The sequence below is a fragment of the Anarrhichthys ocellatus genome, unplaced genomic scaffold, assembly GCF_004355925.1.
Source record: "Anarrhichthys ocellatus isolate YVR2014 unplaced genomic scaffold, GSC_Weel_1.0 scaffold104, whole genome shotgun sequence".
Lineage (NCBI taxonomy): Eukaryota > Metazoa > Chordata > Actinopteri > Perciformes > Anarhichadidae > Anarrhichthys > Anarrhichthys ocellatus.
The window spans coordinates 776,879-793,759 of record NW_022280134.1 but is presented as its reverse complement, the minus strand read 5'-3'; the positions used below and the strand labels follow the sequence as shown (position 1 = coordinate 793,759).

Genomic DNA, 16,881 nt, shown 5'->3' with positions numbered 1-16,881 from the left:
CACACACACACACACACACACACACACACACACACACACACACACACACACACACACACTGTAATTATCAGCCTTACTTTAACACTGCACTATATAATTACACTGTCAATTTACCGCCGCTAAGATTTACCGCCGCGGCTGCGCTGCCCGAGCATTTTTCTTTTTTTTTGTTTTAAACTCAGCAAGAACAACAATGGCTGTGGCGTGCGAACGGCCGAACTTTATTCATTCTTAAATTATTATTCATGGGATTTACAATAGGGCGCTGAGTGCCTGTCCTAATAGTATTGTGTTATACAGCGCTGTATTGTTAGCAGACCACTAAAGCCCCCCATCTCCTGCTCTGTCTCATTTAGCCAGACACAATGGAGCCTGGACAATGATGGCGTGGAGTACTACAGTGTGTGTGTGTGTGTCATTATAGTCAAGTGCACACAGACACACACACAATTACTACATCACGCATCTATTTGCAAGACACGCAAGCGCACACCTGCCAGCACTTGAATTGATACGAGTAGACAAGCGAACAGTAAGCGTGCAATTTTTCCCCGGAAACGCATTAGAGCTGCATCTTTGCAAAACAGTGCAAGCAAATTTGTGGTACTTTTGCCTTGGTAGTGTTCCCTTAGATTGGGACATGAACGTGTTTAACCTGCAGAGTTTATTTCCTGCTCCTGAGATGAGAGGAGGATAGAGGCAGTGTGCAGGAGCAATTAAAGATCCTCCTGCACTGAAGTACTGCAGTAGGAGTGGAACTGAAACTGCACAACTGAACAGAGGAAGAAAAACCCGAGGCTGTATATAAGAAGTGGAGGTAGTCATCGCGACGTCACCTATTGGTTTGTGGACTGCCGTTTTGAGGACTCAAATTTAAAGTTTTGGCTGTCGCCATCTTGGATTACGGCCATCGACATGTTGGCTTCATGCAACCAGTGAACAGAAGTTCTGCTGAAAGACTATGAGAAGATATGGAGGTCTGTAATGTCACAATAGCCCTCTATTGAAGACTGGATTTGGGTTTACTGCTTACATGAAAACAACTTCTTTTTAAGCCCTTAAAAGAGCAATTATCTTCAGAATCATCACCCAGATTCTCATTGAAAGAAGCTAAATTTGCTAATGAGACCGTTCCAGTGAAAAGTAATGTATTTACTGTGTCTTCTTCTGTTTTTGAATAGACTTCAAGTTTTCCGGGACCCAGTACCCACTGTGGTGGTCATAAGATCAACATTTCTGCTTGTCTTTGTCTCAGTTGTCGGTGCCAGGTGCTTGTTGCCATGGCATTTTTGCATCGCAAGTCTCAGTGGTCGTCTGCCAATCAAACTGTGTGGGTGGTACTGTGTCACCTTTCTCCAGTTGTCTTTATTCAAACGAAACAGAAACCTGTCAGTCGGAGGTTTTTCTAATTTAATAACCACGACCCCATGTGTTTCAGAGGAGCAGATATACACGTTTGCTGAAGGGCATCTCAGCGGACCGCTGTGGTGTTACATGAACTGGTGACAGAGGGTTAACACATCAGTTCATTTATCGGCGGCGTATTTTAATACCGCACTGTCGTAGTGTGCTCATCTGTTTTTGCCCTGGAGGTAAAGTCTTTTGTGTTTCATATCGGCCTCTGAATTAAAAATGACTCACATAGCGATGGGATGGAACAGAGGCAGTAAACCTAGAGGGCAACAGAGTGATCACATAGTTCCCTCAGGCTACCAAAGCTTCAGCACCACAATAAGGCAAATCAATACAGCACAAGAAGACTTATGTTTATTCAGTCTTCTTTTACCCTTTTTCACAGATCTGTTTTCTCTTTACTTGATATGTTGGATTTTACATTGTTTGAAGATATGTAGTATTACAATACAAGACACTGAAAGGTTACACTTTCTTTTGTAAATAAAGGATTTTCTCTTCCTTTAGCTCAGAACATTTCGTGGCAATTCCCTCTGCGCACATACAATTTAAAGACACTTGTAGTAAACCATTATATTTTGATATGTATATGGATGGATCTGCTGGCCAGAGGGGTGTCCCACGAAGACCTAGCCTGGTTATGTTCAAAGTTTTGGATTGAAATCGGTTATAAAAATTGTTCATGAACCTGATTAGAGACCGAATAGATCCATTGGTTTGAGCGGTACAGATTCTCAAAAAAGGGAATACATTATAAATGCAAGCTTGTTCAGCCGTAATGTTGCATTAGTAATGCCACCAAATGAAGCTTTGGAACATCCAGTTGCACTTGTACTACAGGCAAATCATTTTTCCTCCAAAAAAGGTAACATAGCATTCACTGGACACATGCAGTCATATAGGTCAGCCGGGTCAGATGTGAAGTGGGACAAAGTTAGGGAAGAGTCTGGACAGTAGCCTCTCAGCCAAACATGGCTCGGATAAGCTGTGATCTCCATATCGCCGAGGCCGGCTGCGGGTTAGAAGATGCCTATCTTGTAATTGCTCTCATATCTATCCGCTCCACCTGAGTTGCATTCATCTCTGTGATTAGCCTGCAGTATCGCACACAGAGCAGTAATGAGCCTGCATAACCTAACAACTGTATAGGTGTCGTATCAGGGTCTGTGTGTTTCTTTTGTGGAGGTATTGTGCAACGGTGGGAGTTTGCTGATAGCATTTGAGCTTTTTGTACCTTAAACTTGTAATATTGTTGGGGGGTCAGTAGTCTGACCCACTGGATGTAGAATGTACAAGGTACAAGCCTTCCACCGTCGCTGCCCAAGACGCTTTTAATTAGTTCAAAGTCAAAATTGCCTTGTGTTGTTTTGTTACTCTGTGGTTATCAGTGGCAGTATGACCTTCAGTCTGGAGTCACTGGTTCAGTAAGAGTCTTTCAACTTGCTCTCAGTCACCTTGGTATGTATATTTGTGCCTGTATATGCGAGCAAGTATAAGTTTGGGATGTGTTTGTGACGGTTGACCTCGCCTAGAATGCAGCAGACTTAAGCCTATATATAAGTGTGATGATAAACCAAATCTAATTAGCATGTCTGCAGTTTGTTTCTGCGTGACCCGCGCTGACTCTCACATTACTCAGAGGACTGCTGGCCATGTGTCAGAACCTTTAGAAAATGCTGTTCTGTCAGAGGGGGACAGAGTAAAGAGAGGAGGCGAGGGCGCTGAATTACTGGGGGGTAATTCACCACCAGTACTAATGCACTGATTGCCAAGGCGTGCCACCCACTAACGATTTGCATAAATAAATATTCAGTAATTATGCCGAGACCATGAGCATGGGGAATCACAGCAATTTCTGAAAATATCCTCCCGTCACGTTCTAAACTAAAAACTTCAGCATACCATGGAGAAATGCTGCACTGCTTAAAAACACAACTACACCTACACTGATATTTTTACTGTCTTGATGGGGTATTTAAGGACCCTACATGTTTTAGCCCATTTAAAACAAATTACATTGTCCTTTAAATTACACCATAGTGTTTGTATCTTTCCCACCGTGCAGACAGCCACTGATTTCAGGTCGTAGCCTACGTAATGAACTTGCTGAGAGTCAGTTTTGGTTTTTCCTCAACGTCCATTATGCCTGTGAAAAATAGAAAAGCATAGACCATTTTACAAGGTTTCTGGTTTGGTCATTTTAGGTTTAGCACATGCTAGGTTTAAAGGAATAGTTTACATTTTAGGAAGAAAAAAAAAGCAGCACGTTGGACGCTTTTGGCACCGTCTTTTGGTTCCTGCTAATGGACATCTCGTCGGCCATTATCCCGCATATCACTTGCCAAAGAAAAAGAAATGAAGACCAATAATTTGTGATTTCACGTGTTTTGCAACTAAAATCTAAAGTTTTGTTTACAAACCATTAACTCTGTTTCCCTGGTAACCCTGAGGCTTTGCTAATGTCTGGAATAAACATTACCATCCCATGAGACACTTATGCAATAGACATATTGTTCAATGCTCCCGTAAATAGGACGGACCTTATACACGACTTGGCAACGGGAGATATTTCTTGTCCGCTCAGCTCATAAAATCCTTTGGCTCAGCTACGAGCCAGAAACTAACTTTATGCTAGCAAGATTCAAAGCCAACAACAATGCATACGGTTGACAAACAATGGTTTAATTTTATAGTCTGTTCAACAACAGGACAAGCTTGATAAATAGCCATAGCATTGTCCCGAAATCGATATGAATATTTTTGCTACATTTAAATTAGCATAACGTTAGCATGAAGCTTATGTTGTGCTTGCAACATTAGTCAATGGCATTGCGTACGGTTGATAAATATAATTTGACACTGTTTTAAGACTAGCTAGATATCCAGCCATGTCATTGTCCTCAAATCAATATCATATTTTCACGAACAAATGGGAGGTCATGTGTACTGTTGAATAGCGAACGGGAGAGACGATTGCTTATAATGTGTGTCAGTTCCGAGGGGCTCCCTGCAACTTGTGTGTTACAGTCACCCTGTGGTGTTCAAAGAATGAGGCACAGAAGGACTACACTCATGGTTGTAAATGAGATATTCAAATGCATTTATTTATTCCCTTTAATGTAGCCAACGCATTAGAACGGTAAGCAAACAGTTTAACTGGAGCTGCCTCGTAGGTCTCCATTATCAGGAACCCTGCAGCCAATCAGAATCAACTATTAACCCAGATCATGGTATAAATCCACATAACCGATGATTATTTATCAAAAATCACATTGTTTGATTGATGCGAATGCAATAATGGTCAACCCTACAATATTGTTGCATTATCATTAACAAGGAATTTCATTTCCTCCACATCGCCCGGCCCTACGTTAGTAGAGTTTCATAGCACTGTTTCAGGCCGTATCATGTTTTAATTGTACTCCCCACGGTATCTCTACATTAGAAAAGGTAAGCAACCCACATACTCATTGAACTGGAGTTACATCCATGTAACCTGGAAGGTGTTCTTGATTTGTCTCACTACTGGATATGAGACAATATGAGCGCAGTGGTCGTGGTGAGCAGTGGAAGTGACTTTGTTGATGTTTGTTACTGAAAAGGAGAAGACCACCGAGAACTCACTTAACTCTGTCTTCGCTATTTCTACCCCAGAATGTGAGAGAGCATCGCTTTTATCCTTACTGCTCGCTTACATTTTGGACGATGGGATAGGATTATTTTCTTAAATTGAAGTGATAATCTGCTTTTACTATAGCTAAAGTAGGACCAAATGGAGGATAATCTATCTATCTTGTGATAAACATATAGTGTGTTCTGGGGGGAAAATATACTGCCAGCGAAATGACAACAAATGTTGCACACGACTCAATACTTTTCATTCAATCACCAGCTGTTAAAGAGGTCCGACAATCATCGGGTCAATGTGTCAACAACTTGAGGCATTTAGAGGCCAGAGTCTTGGATTTGAAGAGCATCTGTTAATTAATACAAATGCAGAATTACTTCATTTTGCATGAACACACTTGCCAAACAGTCAAACTGCAGACAGAAGAACGGAGGCCAGCAGAGAGAGACACTTTGCTGAAAATGTGCCACAAAACTACCTCTCTGAAAAAGCCCATCACTTCTATCTAAAACTCCAAGGATTCCTAATCTTTACATGTCACTCGTACTCTTGAGCACTTTGCCGTGTCAGCAAAGGGTTAGCTGTAGATGTCGAGGCAAACGGATGTTAAAGAGACGCATCGCGTGTCACCGTCTGACCCCTGGCTGCAGGGTCGGACATCACATCGGATGTGCGAACGACGTGTTCTCCTCTCACGTGTTGACGGGAGCAAGGTTAAGCGCAGCAGTAGGAGAGGTCAGTTGTAGCTTTTGCGTTTAGTTTGTGGCCTTATTCGATTCATGGAAACAATTATTTGAACATTCAACTCAAAATTGTAACCATTTCTTTTCAACCTTCCAAACATATTTCTGGTTGTACTGCAGGACAGCTAATGTCTTTCCAAGCAATTATGCGGGGGTCACATTTACTTACCAATTTTTCTAATCAGGTTGATTAAATCTGGTTGCAAGCCAGCCATTAATCCCCACCTCTGCTACAACACACTGGCATCATGAGCTGTTTGACTTCCCTCTGACTTTCTCATGCTTTCCCTTCTCATCTATAGCGCAATTATCACAGGAGAATGGCAGACCCCTGTGGTAAAGGAATTTCATATCAGCCATATTATAGTCATTAGATACACTAATGCACTCTATCATTTTCTGCTGTGATTATAATAGGCTTGTAATGTGCTTTTAATCCATGCTGGCTATAACCTCCCTCTCCCTTTCTCCCTTTCTTTGCTCCCACTCTTCCTCCTCCCCCTCTTCTTCCTTCTCCCTCTCTCTCTTTCTCTCTCTCTCCCCCTCAGGTTTTGCGGTGAACCTCCAGGTGATCCTGGCGAACCCGCGGGCGCAGTTCAAGCGGCGCGGCTCCCAGCCGGGGATGCAGGAGTCCGACTTCCTCAAGCAGATCACCAAGGTCACCGAGTTGGAGCCCAAGGCCAACAATTGCACCCGGGTGAGCAAACCAGGCGACGCTTGGCACCGTGGCAACAGACGCAAATGCTTCTGACTATGTAACAATTCGGGTCAAGGGCCTTATGTGGCGCTTACGGCTCCACGCTGTAGTGGAGGACAGTGACTCGTGAAAACTCAAAGGCGTAGATACGTTTAAGCTCAATATTCATTTGGCGAAGCTCATCCTCAATAACTTCTTATCAACCAGATTAGCTGTATAGTGCACAGGGAAGCCTGACGGATGTTCCACAGGTGTTATTTCCACCTCATGGACTGACACAGAAGCGTGACAACATGACAGTAGATGGGAAATGAATTTGCTGAAGTCTTTAAAATTGCATTCAAAAATGACCAAAAGAGTTTTTTTGTGAATAGGTTTTTTTAAAGACACTTGTCATCTAGACTTCCTCCCACTGCATGCACACCTTCCACTTTTTAAGCTATGCATGATGTCCAAATGAGCCATTATAGCCCTTTTTTTTTGTCAATAGCTATCTCTGTTTTTTTTTTTTTAATCATAGACACCTCAGGTGCATTAAAGGAGATTGGAAGCATTTCGGCTCTCAACACGGCAACGCCTGAGCCGGTGGCTCGTTGCTAACGGCGCTAACAGAAACAGTTTACCTGGAGGGTGAATGTATGAGAGCAGTGCGGCAGCCTTGAGCTCAATGAGGGAACTAATCTGAAGGGCGTCCGTCATTTTGCCAGACTGAAGGCCTTGGCGTGTGTCAGTGACCACTGCAGGTCACAGAGTGCAGGATCTAGAAATCCCACATTCAGAGAGTCTGGTAAGTCCAGTCTCCAGTGTGTGGCAGCAGAAAGAAAAAAAGTATCTTCTTTGTTTGTGTTGACATGAAAAATGAAGAGTGGCGGTACGGTCGGTGTGGTGTGTCTCTTCATATTTTCTGTCCATGCCCTTTTAAACACGTAATCTATAAACTTGTTCTGTTTGTTAACTATTAAAAACAGTGAGCTGCTGTCTCAGTCCTCATTCCAAATCTCTAAATGTGTTGATCATTTCAAAAATTCTATGATTTAATCAAACGAACTACACTGCTTTAATCCACGTTTTGCTCTCTGTGACAGTAAGTGCAGCCCTGGTGCCTCGGTCCGATCCACGTTTATCTGTCTCCCATTTACAGAGCCAGGGCTGTGTTCAAACACCAGATTGTTGTTATTTTATTGCACTTCCTGAACGGACAGCTGGCGGACTGTGAGGAGATATTTGCTGAATTCGACAAAAAGTGTGTTGGACTCTGCCTGTAAATGGCCTTTAGCCCATGTTTTAAATTACAATGTAGGTTGATGATAGATTATGACAGAATGTTTTCAAGGAGAGAGTCTAACGCAACCACTGTGTTCGAGTGCACTAGAAGCACGTGCACTAAAAGCACGTGCACTAAAAACACGTGCACTAAAAGCATGCACGGCCGGCCCGGCTCCGTTTCTTTTGTTAAACACAGGCTTGTAACACAAATCGTGATTTATTATCTTTTTACTTTAGGTACATGGTTGTAGTTTTATGTTTTTTTGTAAACTTTGTTGGAAGATAAACCAAATAATATGCATATGAGAAGCATAAATCTCCATAAAACACATAACAAAGATATTCATGAAGCAATCTCGACTATTTCTGACAACTTTTGTGTTCAAGCCTCAGTATGTATCAGAGATTCATGAAATGAGCAGGCACAGATGGTAGCTTCCCTTGCACTTGTGTTTTAAGGGTCAAAGGTCATGTCTTCATTAAGACAATATGCAGTTTGTGCTCTCTATGAAATCAAAGGGATTTTTCTACATTTCACCTCTCGTAGTCATTGCTGTTTGATTATGCAGGGCAGGGTTGGTCAGTTATATAATAAGCACGTTATCAGACTGCAACCTTCATACTGGAGGTGGATGGCACTGACTAGGGTTTAATAAAAGCCCAGTTGTGTGTGTTTGTGTGTGTGGCAGATATTAAACTGCACTCATAATAATGGCTGCCATCCCAGCAGTAACTAACCCAATATCAGCATTAATCACGCATCACAGTTACAAAAGCGGCGCGGCGTGACATTGTCACTCAAGAAGCCACTGTTAGAAGATGTGACACGACCCAGACAGTTCATCTAGTGTACAGTAGTTATTTGAAGAAAAATGCACAAATCTGACAAGTCAGTAAGTTTTGCAAAATGATAGTTGCAAAGACATTTTTGGAAAAGCACGTATTTGGTTGTAAGTTAAGGTAAGGTCTTAAGAAGACCGATAGGACTCTCATGTGTCATATGTTGCTGGAGCTAACATTAGCCTAGCTTAGCATTAAGACTAGAAACAGGGAAACAGCTAAAACAACTCCTCTAAAGCTCACTAATTATGTCTAATTTGTTTAATCCATACACAAATATTATCCAGCAGATAAGAATGTTGTTACTTACCCTTCTCGTCTGGAGGGATTTGCGACGACCAAATTGTCAAACTCAAGGCTTCATAGCGGCAGTCCGTGTACCAGTGGGTGACATCACGCTGACTATGTGCACTTCTTATATCTATGCAATATCTCTGGAGGGAATTTCTTCTAATTTCTGGCATCATTTGTGGCATATGGCTCTGGTAGCGGTAGCGACCTGTCAATCACAAAGTAGAATTTGAAAGAATGCAAGTTTAAAGTCCTTCTGTATTGGCTCCTCTCTTTTGAACCAGAAGGTTGCTATCTGGGTACAGCTCACTCTCCGTCGATGTTCGTGTGAGCTTTTGCACCCAAACAACAGGTTCACACCACCATTGCTCGGGGATGCAACTATGTCACGGCGGGTGTGTCGCTCATGACCCAAAAAAGTGCAGTGAAAATATCTGGGCTACTACACCTTGTGCCTGACAGATTCAAGTAACTCTCACGCTTCAGTTACATTCTAAACCACCTTTACTGGTCTGCACAGCTGTGGTTGAAATGATTGGAAATAAAAGCCCACTCCAGCAGCTGTGACACACCCCAGCTCCAGGCTCTATCCACTTTGAGGAATGCATCTACGATCAGATCACAGAGCCCGAATCCCGACCTTGACAATGAAGGGCAGAAGCGCTCATCTGATGGCTGGGTCAGTATCTGCAGACGACTGACAGGAGCTGTAATGTAGTTAGAGCAAGAGAGTAATGGCAACAGACAGCAGTGACAGGACAAGAAAGGAGGGGGGGAGGCCGGAACAGATGGAGACAGATGATAGCACAGGAGGAAAAGGAGATAGAGAAGTGAGTAGAGGAGGGTGAGTCAAAGCCTGTGTAAAGAGAATAGGTGAAGTGACGGAAATGAACAAGACGGACGTAACGACACAGAGGACAGAAAAGGGACGCAGCCATGGACTGAAAGACTACACCGCTGTTTATTTCATTTGCATTGGCTCTCAGGTTTCTGCTCATTTTATTTTATTTTTGTGGCTGAATGCATCTCTGACCGCCACAAGATCTGCTTTGGGTGACCCGATCCTTAAAGCATCCTGAGTGCATTGACAAATGGAATTTGTGCGTTTTTTGTCTCTCCCTACTCCGTATACCGAGAAGAAAGGGAAATTTACGGTGTCAAATTTTACACTCAGGTGGTTTAGTGTCATCTATTCAGCACCACTAGTTTCCACAATCTTGCATTAGCAAAGAGGGTCATTGTCTAGTTTACTGAGGGGGCAACAGGGCTCGTCAGATCAGAGTGACAACTTTCATAAATGATTTTACAAATGTTGAATATTTTATTCTTTAAATCCTTTTCACATTGGAAAACGTACTCATCGAGTTAACCGCTGAGCTCACAGACATCTGTAGAAAGACAACATTTAAAACACCAGCCAAACAGTTTAATAACTCTCCATCACAGTTTAAGTCATTAAATTGCTGTAGTTATGTGCACACCGTTTTTTTTGTGTTATGAAGGATTATTACCAACACTTTAACTTCCAAAAAAGAGCTTTAGATAATCTTTCTAGATCTCAACAATGACGTCAGCACTAGAGCTAGACCGATAAATATCATTTTTAGATTAGATAACCAATACATAACCTGTTTTAATGTCTTGCAAATGTATTAAATACCGTGATTATAAGGATGTGTACTATCTTAAAGGGGTGGAGCTAAATACGGTATTCGTTAAAGCACATTTAGGAATATTTATTTTACACATATTATTATAGGTATTTGTACTGTGCCCGCGTGTGCTGAGGTGACAGGAACACAAAAGGAGAGTAAAGAAAAGGTATGAAGGCAAATCACTGTCAAAATCCGAGAGCGCAAACGAGATCCATGCGCGCGCGAAAATCAAACAGCCACGCGCGTATTTTACTTTGACGAGCGCTTTCACGTCACTCCGCGAGCAGAATTCACTCTCGCGCGCGCATGGATCTCATTTGCGCTCTCGGATTTTGACAGTGATTTGCCTTCATAAAAAGGCTTGTACTGAAAAGGAGTTGTGCAGCCCGCGTGTCACACGGTTGCAGATATCACGCTGGAGAATTAAAGCGCTATTTATTACCATGCTAGTAAAGTTGCAGTACCTCTGCTTTGACTGGGTGGAGATTAAGCTAGCGTTAGCCTGTTGCCCAGTAACTTAGCCTATATTCTTCGCAGTGTAGTAGTAGCCTAAGATATTTAAATAGACTTTTTGTCACGGGGCATGATGAGGACTCAAGCGCAGACAGCCAGGTGTAGTGAAAAAAGGGTTTTAATGAGTAACCAACACAAACAGGGAATCCAAGGACAAGACAAGAGACGAGGGGGGAAATCCGGCAGGACGAGGCAGGTCATGCAGACTGGGAAACCGGGAACAGGACGAGCAAAACGGGCGGGTAGGTAGGAACACAAACAATGACCTGGCAGTGAGCGACTGAGAGACAGGGGTTTATAAGGTGGCTAAACAGGTGAGGGGAGTTGTGCTGATGAGGAGGGAGTGCTTGATTAGAGGCAGGTGAAGGGAGTTAGGGTGATGCTGGGGGAGTGACTGACAGGTAGAATGAGGAGGGTGAAGCACACAAAGAAACAGAACACAACTACTCTCCTTTATGCAGACAGCAATAGCTGTCTGGCATCATCTGCATTTCAACTGTGCAGATCCAACCACGGTAATCTGTAAAGTGTGCAAAGGTTTGGCAGCATGTTAAACATCTGTCAACATCTGCAATGCCCAATCATTTCAAGCATCTTAACCTGTGTATAAAGCCATGCTAAGTATCAGATAGTTTATAAGACATGTATGACCACTTTGTTATCCTAAAATCAGAAATATAAAATGAGAAAACAGGAATTTTACGCCTATTTCCACTTTTATTATAATACAAATAAGAACAAGATCAACCAATACAAATACTGGGCTCTCTACACATCCTTATATTTAGTATATTTTTTTATTTATTTTCATAACTGATATAAATGGCGAAAGCGGAGTCTTTCATTTGACAGATATTTCATCAGAGCATCATCAAGGAATGAAGCCCTTACTTCAAATAGTTTTTGCAACGAGGGAAATACCAAAACCCTGTGGCTTTAAACCAACATATTGGCAACAGATAGTTTCAATAAACTGGAATTTAAGTGCAATCATCTGAGATGTATCTTATTTCAAGGTAAAACCTTCCACTGCATCTCCACACATTCTTCCTCCTGACGTGAAGAAACAGGCCTGTCCTCTCTCTCCGTATGCTGTTAAGGCAAAAAAAACCCTCTAACCTAGTAAAGCTTTTTGTCTCCACTTCGCCTCAGGGAGGAAGAGGAAGATAGAGCAGGAAGGAAGACAGAGAGGTAAAAAAACAAGAGCAAAGCCATCAGAGAAAATAGTGTATCGTGATGAAGAGAGGTGTGAGTCCAGGGGTGACGGGGGGGGGGGGCACTCTGACTACATGATTAGCGAGTGCGCGCACACACACACACGTGTGTGAACAGATGCACACACGCTCGGCACCATTTTCCTCACAGCTCTGGAGTGATGCTTAAGTGGCTGCTACATTAGCCTCATTAGATATGCAAAGCGGGCCAATTAGCAGCACAGTGCGCAGGAAGTGACATGTTCCACCTGAAGAAGCCCAGAAACAGCGGCAGCCAGCAATAAATCATGCCTCCGTGAGTCTGTGTGTGTGTGTGTGTGTGTGTGTGTGTGTATGTGTGTGTGTATGTGTATATGTATGTGTGTGTGTGTGTGTGTGTCGCTTTGGACACAGGATTGTCACAAGCGTGAAATATAGGCTCATTAGCCCACTGCTGAAACAAACATTTTCTCCTCCAAATAACCCCACTTGAACTCTCTGAGGAATGAAATGCGTCCCTCTCACCAGAACAGGATCAATATCTGCATCCATCTCGTTGCTTTTTCTCACCAATATATTGCTGTGAAATTGGCTGCAAACACAAGACAAACGGCTGCAGCGTGCCGCTGTAGATGCGATCCTTTTTCAGGAGGCGTCAGACTCGTTTCCCCCCCGGTGTACGGAATTCCTCCTGGTGCGCCGGCGAGCTTCAAATTCAACAGCAGGAGGATACAATGCAAATTTGTGTTTCAAAGAATACAGCGGAGTCTTTCATTTGACGGATATTTCATCAGCGCATCATCAAGGAATGAAGCCCTTACTTCAAATAGTCTTTGCAACGAGGGAAATACCAAAACCCTGTGGCTTTAATCCAACATATTGGCCTTTCATTCATACCAGAGCGTAGCCAGCAAGACTGTAGCTAGTGCCCCTCGCCAGGGAATAGGCTCTCTCTGTGAGGAACCTATTACACAATATCAATTTAATACTGATGCCTCTATATGACCAACATGAGTAAACGAGACCATCAGAGAGAAGATAACAATATTTCTATATAGTTATTCTCAATGCTCGTCATCGGTGCCACCAGGTGGAAACTTCTTCAGCTCAGACTCTAGCGGTCCCCACTGGGAGCCAACGATGACGCAATGCTGCTGGAGACCCCGCGGGAGAGAAGGACGGCGCGGAGAACCAGAACCGGGACTGTCAAACCCCCAGTGCAGTAGAATGAGAGGTTATCTAAAGGGATTCTGCTGCTCGTAAATACTACCACTTATGACTGCAAAATCAACACAAAATGAAACTTCCTTGTAGTGTCTTTAATAGGCTCTGTATAAATGTCACTGGGTTGCATTTTTTTGGTAATATTTCAAAATGAAAGTATTAAATAGTATTTGTTAAAAAAATAAAAACAATTGTCTCCTTATTTGGGGCGCCCATTTGGATGATGATGTGCGGTGTCCGTCAGTATAATCTCACCCAGCAGGTAGCAGATCTTTGTGTCAAAATGTCTCTTAGAACCTTTAACTTCATTGAGTATTCAAGTACAATCTCGTTATTACGGGTAGGAGAGATAACCAATACTATAAACATGAGACCCAAATTGTAAAAAACTAAAATGATCCTTTAACCTGCAATTCTCAGTGTGTTTCAGTGTTTTCCACAAACAAAATGTCAGGTTTCAGCAGCTTTAATACAAAAAAAACCATCAACCTAAGTCTTTGTTCGTACACACTATCTGTACAGCTCTGCCATCCACCTGCCTCCGTGCTGTATTCATCCAAGCACGACCGCCTGTTCATGCTTTATTTAGAGCCCAGCATTTCCACCGTCAGCAGTTTCCCACTCACACCTTTTTCTTTCTTGTCTTTTTCAGGTGCTGGTTTGGCACACTCGCACGGAGAAACCGCACCTCGCCAATGAGCCCAAACATCGGAAAGACACCGTGGTCATCGAGGTGTGAGAGGAGGAGCCGAGCAGCGGATCCGAAACGCCGACTGTGGCTGCCCGTCATCCCTTTGGCCGGGACTAACGACAGCATGGGTTGATACAATCTGTTCACGCTGGACACAGACTCTAAAGGAGCTGCATGATTCAAGACCTCTGGCCGGCTTCTTGTTTTGTTCAGTTTTTACAAAAACTGGGATGACTCGGCCTGTTAATTTCCCTCCATCCACGGCTTGTCGATGTGAAAAGTATAAATGTAAAAAAAATATATCATGTTGCTGAAGTGCCATGTGAATGATGTATGTCATTTTAATCATTAATACATCATTGTCAAATGAACTGTGATTCTGTGATGTGATTACCGTACAAACAGTCCAGATAACGCCTCCATCTTATGGCAGTGGTATTGCAACGCTGTTTCTTTAACAGCAGAAAAGAAAATTGATACCGATTTCCTGGTTAATTTAGTATGAAGCTGGTATCAGGATGCTGTTAGCATAAAGCTAGCTTAGCAGGAAGACTGTAAACAGCTAGCCCGCCCTCTCAATACTTCAACAGTATGCCTAGCAGCGCATGCTAACACTTTTAAATCATTCTTTAACCTGCACATTAGCAGAAATTCTAAACTGACAATTTGTGGCTTTAAGGGAAGTTACGCGGACTCACTTTTTCTTTGGGAACAACAGCTAGCAAGCTACGCAGAAGTACCAACAGATAAACTGGTGTTCATCAAGTAATATCTCGTAACTACACGTTACACGTAATAACGTTTTAAACAAGCTAGAAACAATGTGTTAATTAGCTGTAAAGGTGTTGGTAGAGTTATTTTTGAAGTACAGAGAGAGATAAGCTATCTGCATTCTCCTGCTTCCAGTCGTGATGCTAAGCTAGACTTACTGACCAGATTAAAAGTGTTGGACGAGATTTCTTTGTTAAATAAACTTTTCACTCCTTTTATCATCTGCCAAAAGGTGTGTTTGTTCCTGAAGAACGTCACCCTCTTCATGTTTTCACACCTGTAAAATGTCAAAACGCAGCTCCCATCTTTGTTTAAATGAATCGCATTAATGTCTCAGAGTTGACGCGGTAAAGATTCATCGATGCACAAAGGCTGATTCTCCTTTACACCCTGAACTGATCATACGCCATGATCTGGATCAACCTCCGTCGCCCTCTCATTGTGTGCGTCTTAAATGTGCGATCAGGTTTGGACATGGGCGACGTGAAAAGTGATGTTTCAAGCTGGCATCAATAATGCAGAGCGTTACAACAAAGAGAACTCACCTCACAAGCGAACACACTTGCCGGCAGAAGGAATGAATCGAGGAGACAGGATATCAACAGCACATCAGACGGGCTTCTAGTTTCACAGCTCAAATGTGAAAGAACCGTTTTTCTTCAGGGTATTTTATCGGCACTATTGTCCTGATCACCGAAGTTTAGAGGGCGCTGTGTGGGTGTATGATGTAAACAGGAGGAAAGAAAACAGGAAGAAATCCAGGAGTAAACAGCCTTTATTTCAAATGACCTTCTCGGAGTAAACAAAATATAATATCCTCATATTATATTTATAATGTTGTTGTAGGAGGCCTCTGATGCAGAGGGTTTTTTATGACACAGATTTGCGCCAGGCAGCGGGGAAATTCACCAGATGTTATGAACCTAGACACGACAGCGTTTGGTTTTCCGACCAACCTGGGAGTTCCACATGTACGAAGCAGCAGCAGCGGTTATTTCAGCCATATTGGATGACACGTTGGTATCTACATTGAGGTAAGTCACCCGCCCCCAAAGACCAGCATTACAGTTGCTCCAAGCTCAAACCGGAATCACATCTTTTTACACAAACTTTTGGATGTACTTCATTTGTGATGTCCGGACCAGAAAAAACAGTATTGGGACGAATAAAATCATTTAATTTAAAGAGGCAAATGACGCAATGCAAAAATGCAAATTTGCCTCATTCACGTATAGAAATTCGCATGACGCTGGGTCGCAAAAGCCTATCAGCATTGAGATTCTCCTCCTGTCATCACTGACGTGCTGACGTTGTTGAATCAGAAGCCGTAGGTGTTCACCTAGAGACAACTAACAAAACATGAATTCAGACTTTTTACAAATCGGCATCATGATGTAGTTATTTCGGCATTCTCTTGTATCCGTTTATTGCAATTAAATCACAGCAAAATCTTTACTGTGGGTTCATACCGCTGTAGTAAACCAGCTGATGTGTGGCTTGCTAGATGCAGTGAATACAGCTTGAGGAAATTCACGGAGAGGGCCTCCGGAATGATGTGATGAACCCAGACAAGATGGTATTTAGTTTCCCGGGATATCGGGGCCTTCTACAACATGTACAAAGTAGCAATAGTGGTTATTTCAGCCATGATTGATGAAACGTCTACACGCTGCTCTCCGGAGCTTCTAGTGCGAATGATGTGAAGAAACACAAATGATCCTCTCGAGTAAACTCTCCCACGAGTAATGCAAGGCGAAAATTGGCTTTGCGTTTGGTTTGAACACAGCATAACACATCTCATTATAGTTTTGTGACAGCTGGAATAATATTGAACCCCGGCGGCAACCTCGAAGTATTTTCAAACTTGTATTCTCTCTACTGACCACAGGAGCCGACTCCTCGGGGGGCAAAAAGAAGTCTGATTGTATAGAAAGAAGTCTATGAGAAAATGCTACC

The 16,881-nt window shown here is 42.7% G+C and overlaps 1 protein-coding gene across 1 annotated transcript in view; it reads left to right on the top strand.

The window, feature by feature from the left end:
• The window catches only part of b3gat2 (beta-1,3-glucuronyltransferase 2 (glucuronosyltransferase S)), a 43,974-nt gene extending 28,800 nt beyond the window's left edge, over positions 1-15,174 (top strand). Inside the window, exons 3-4 of the mRNA XM_031876144.1 lie at positions 6,333-6,481; positions 14,116-15,174. Coding sequence (XP_031732004.1) covers positions 6,333-6,481; positions 14,116-14,202 — 236 coding nt within the window. The 3' untranslated portion in view covers positions 14,203-15,174. The remainder of the gene's footprint in view (positions 1-6,332; positions 6,482-14,115) is intronic.
• Positions 15,175-16,881: the final 1,707 nt, after the last annotated feature.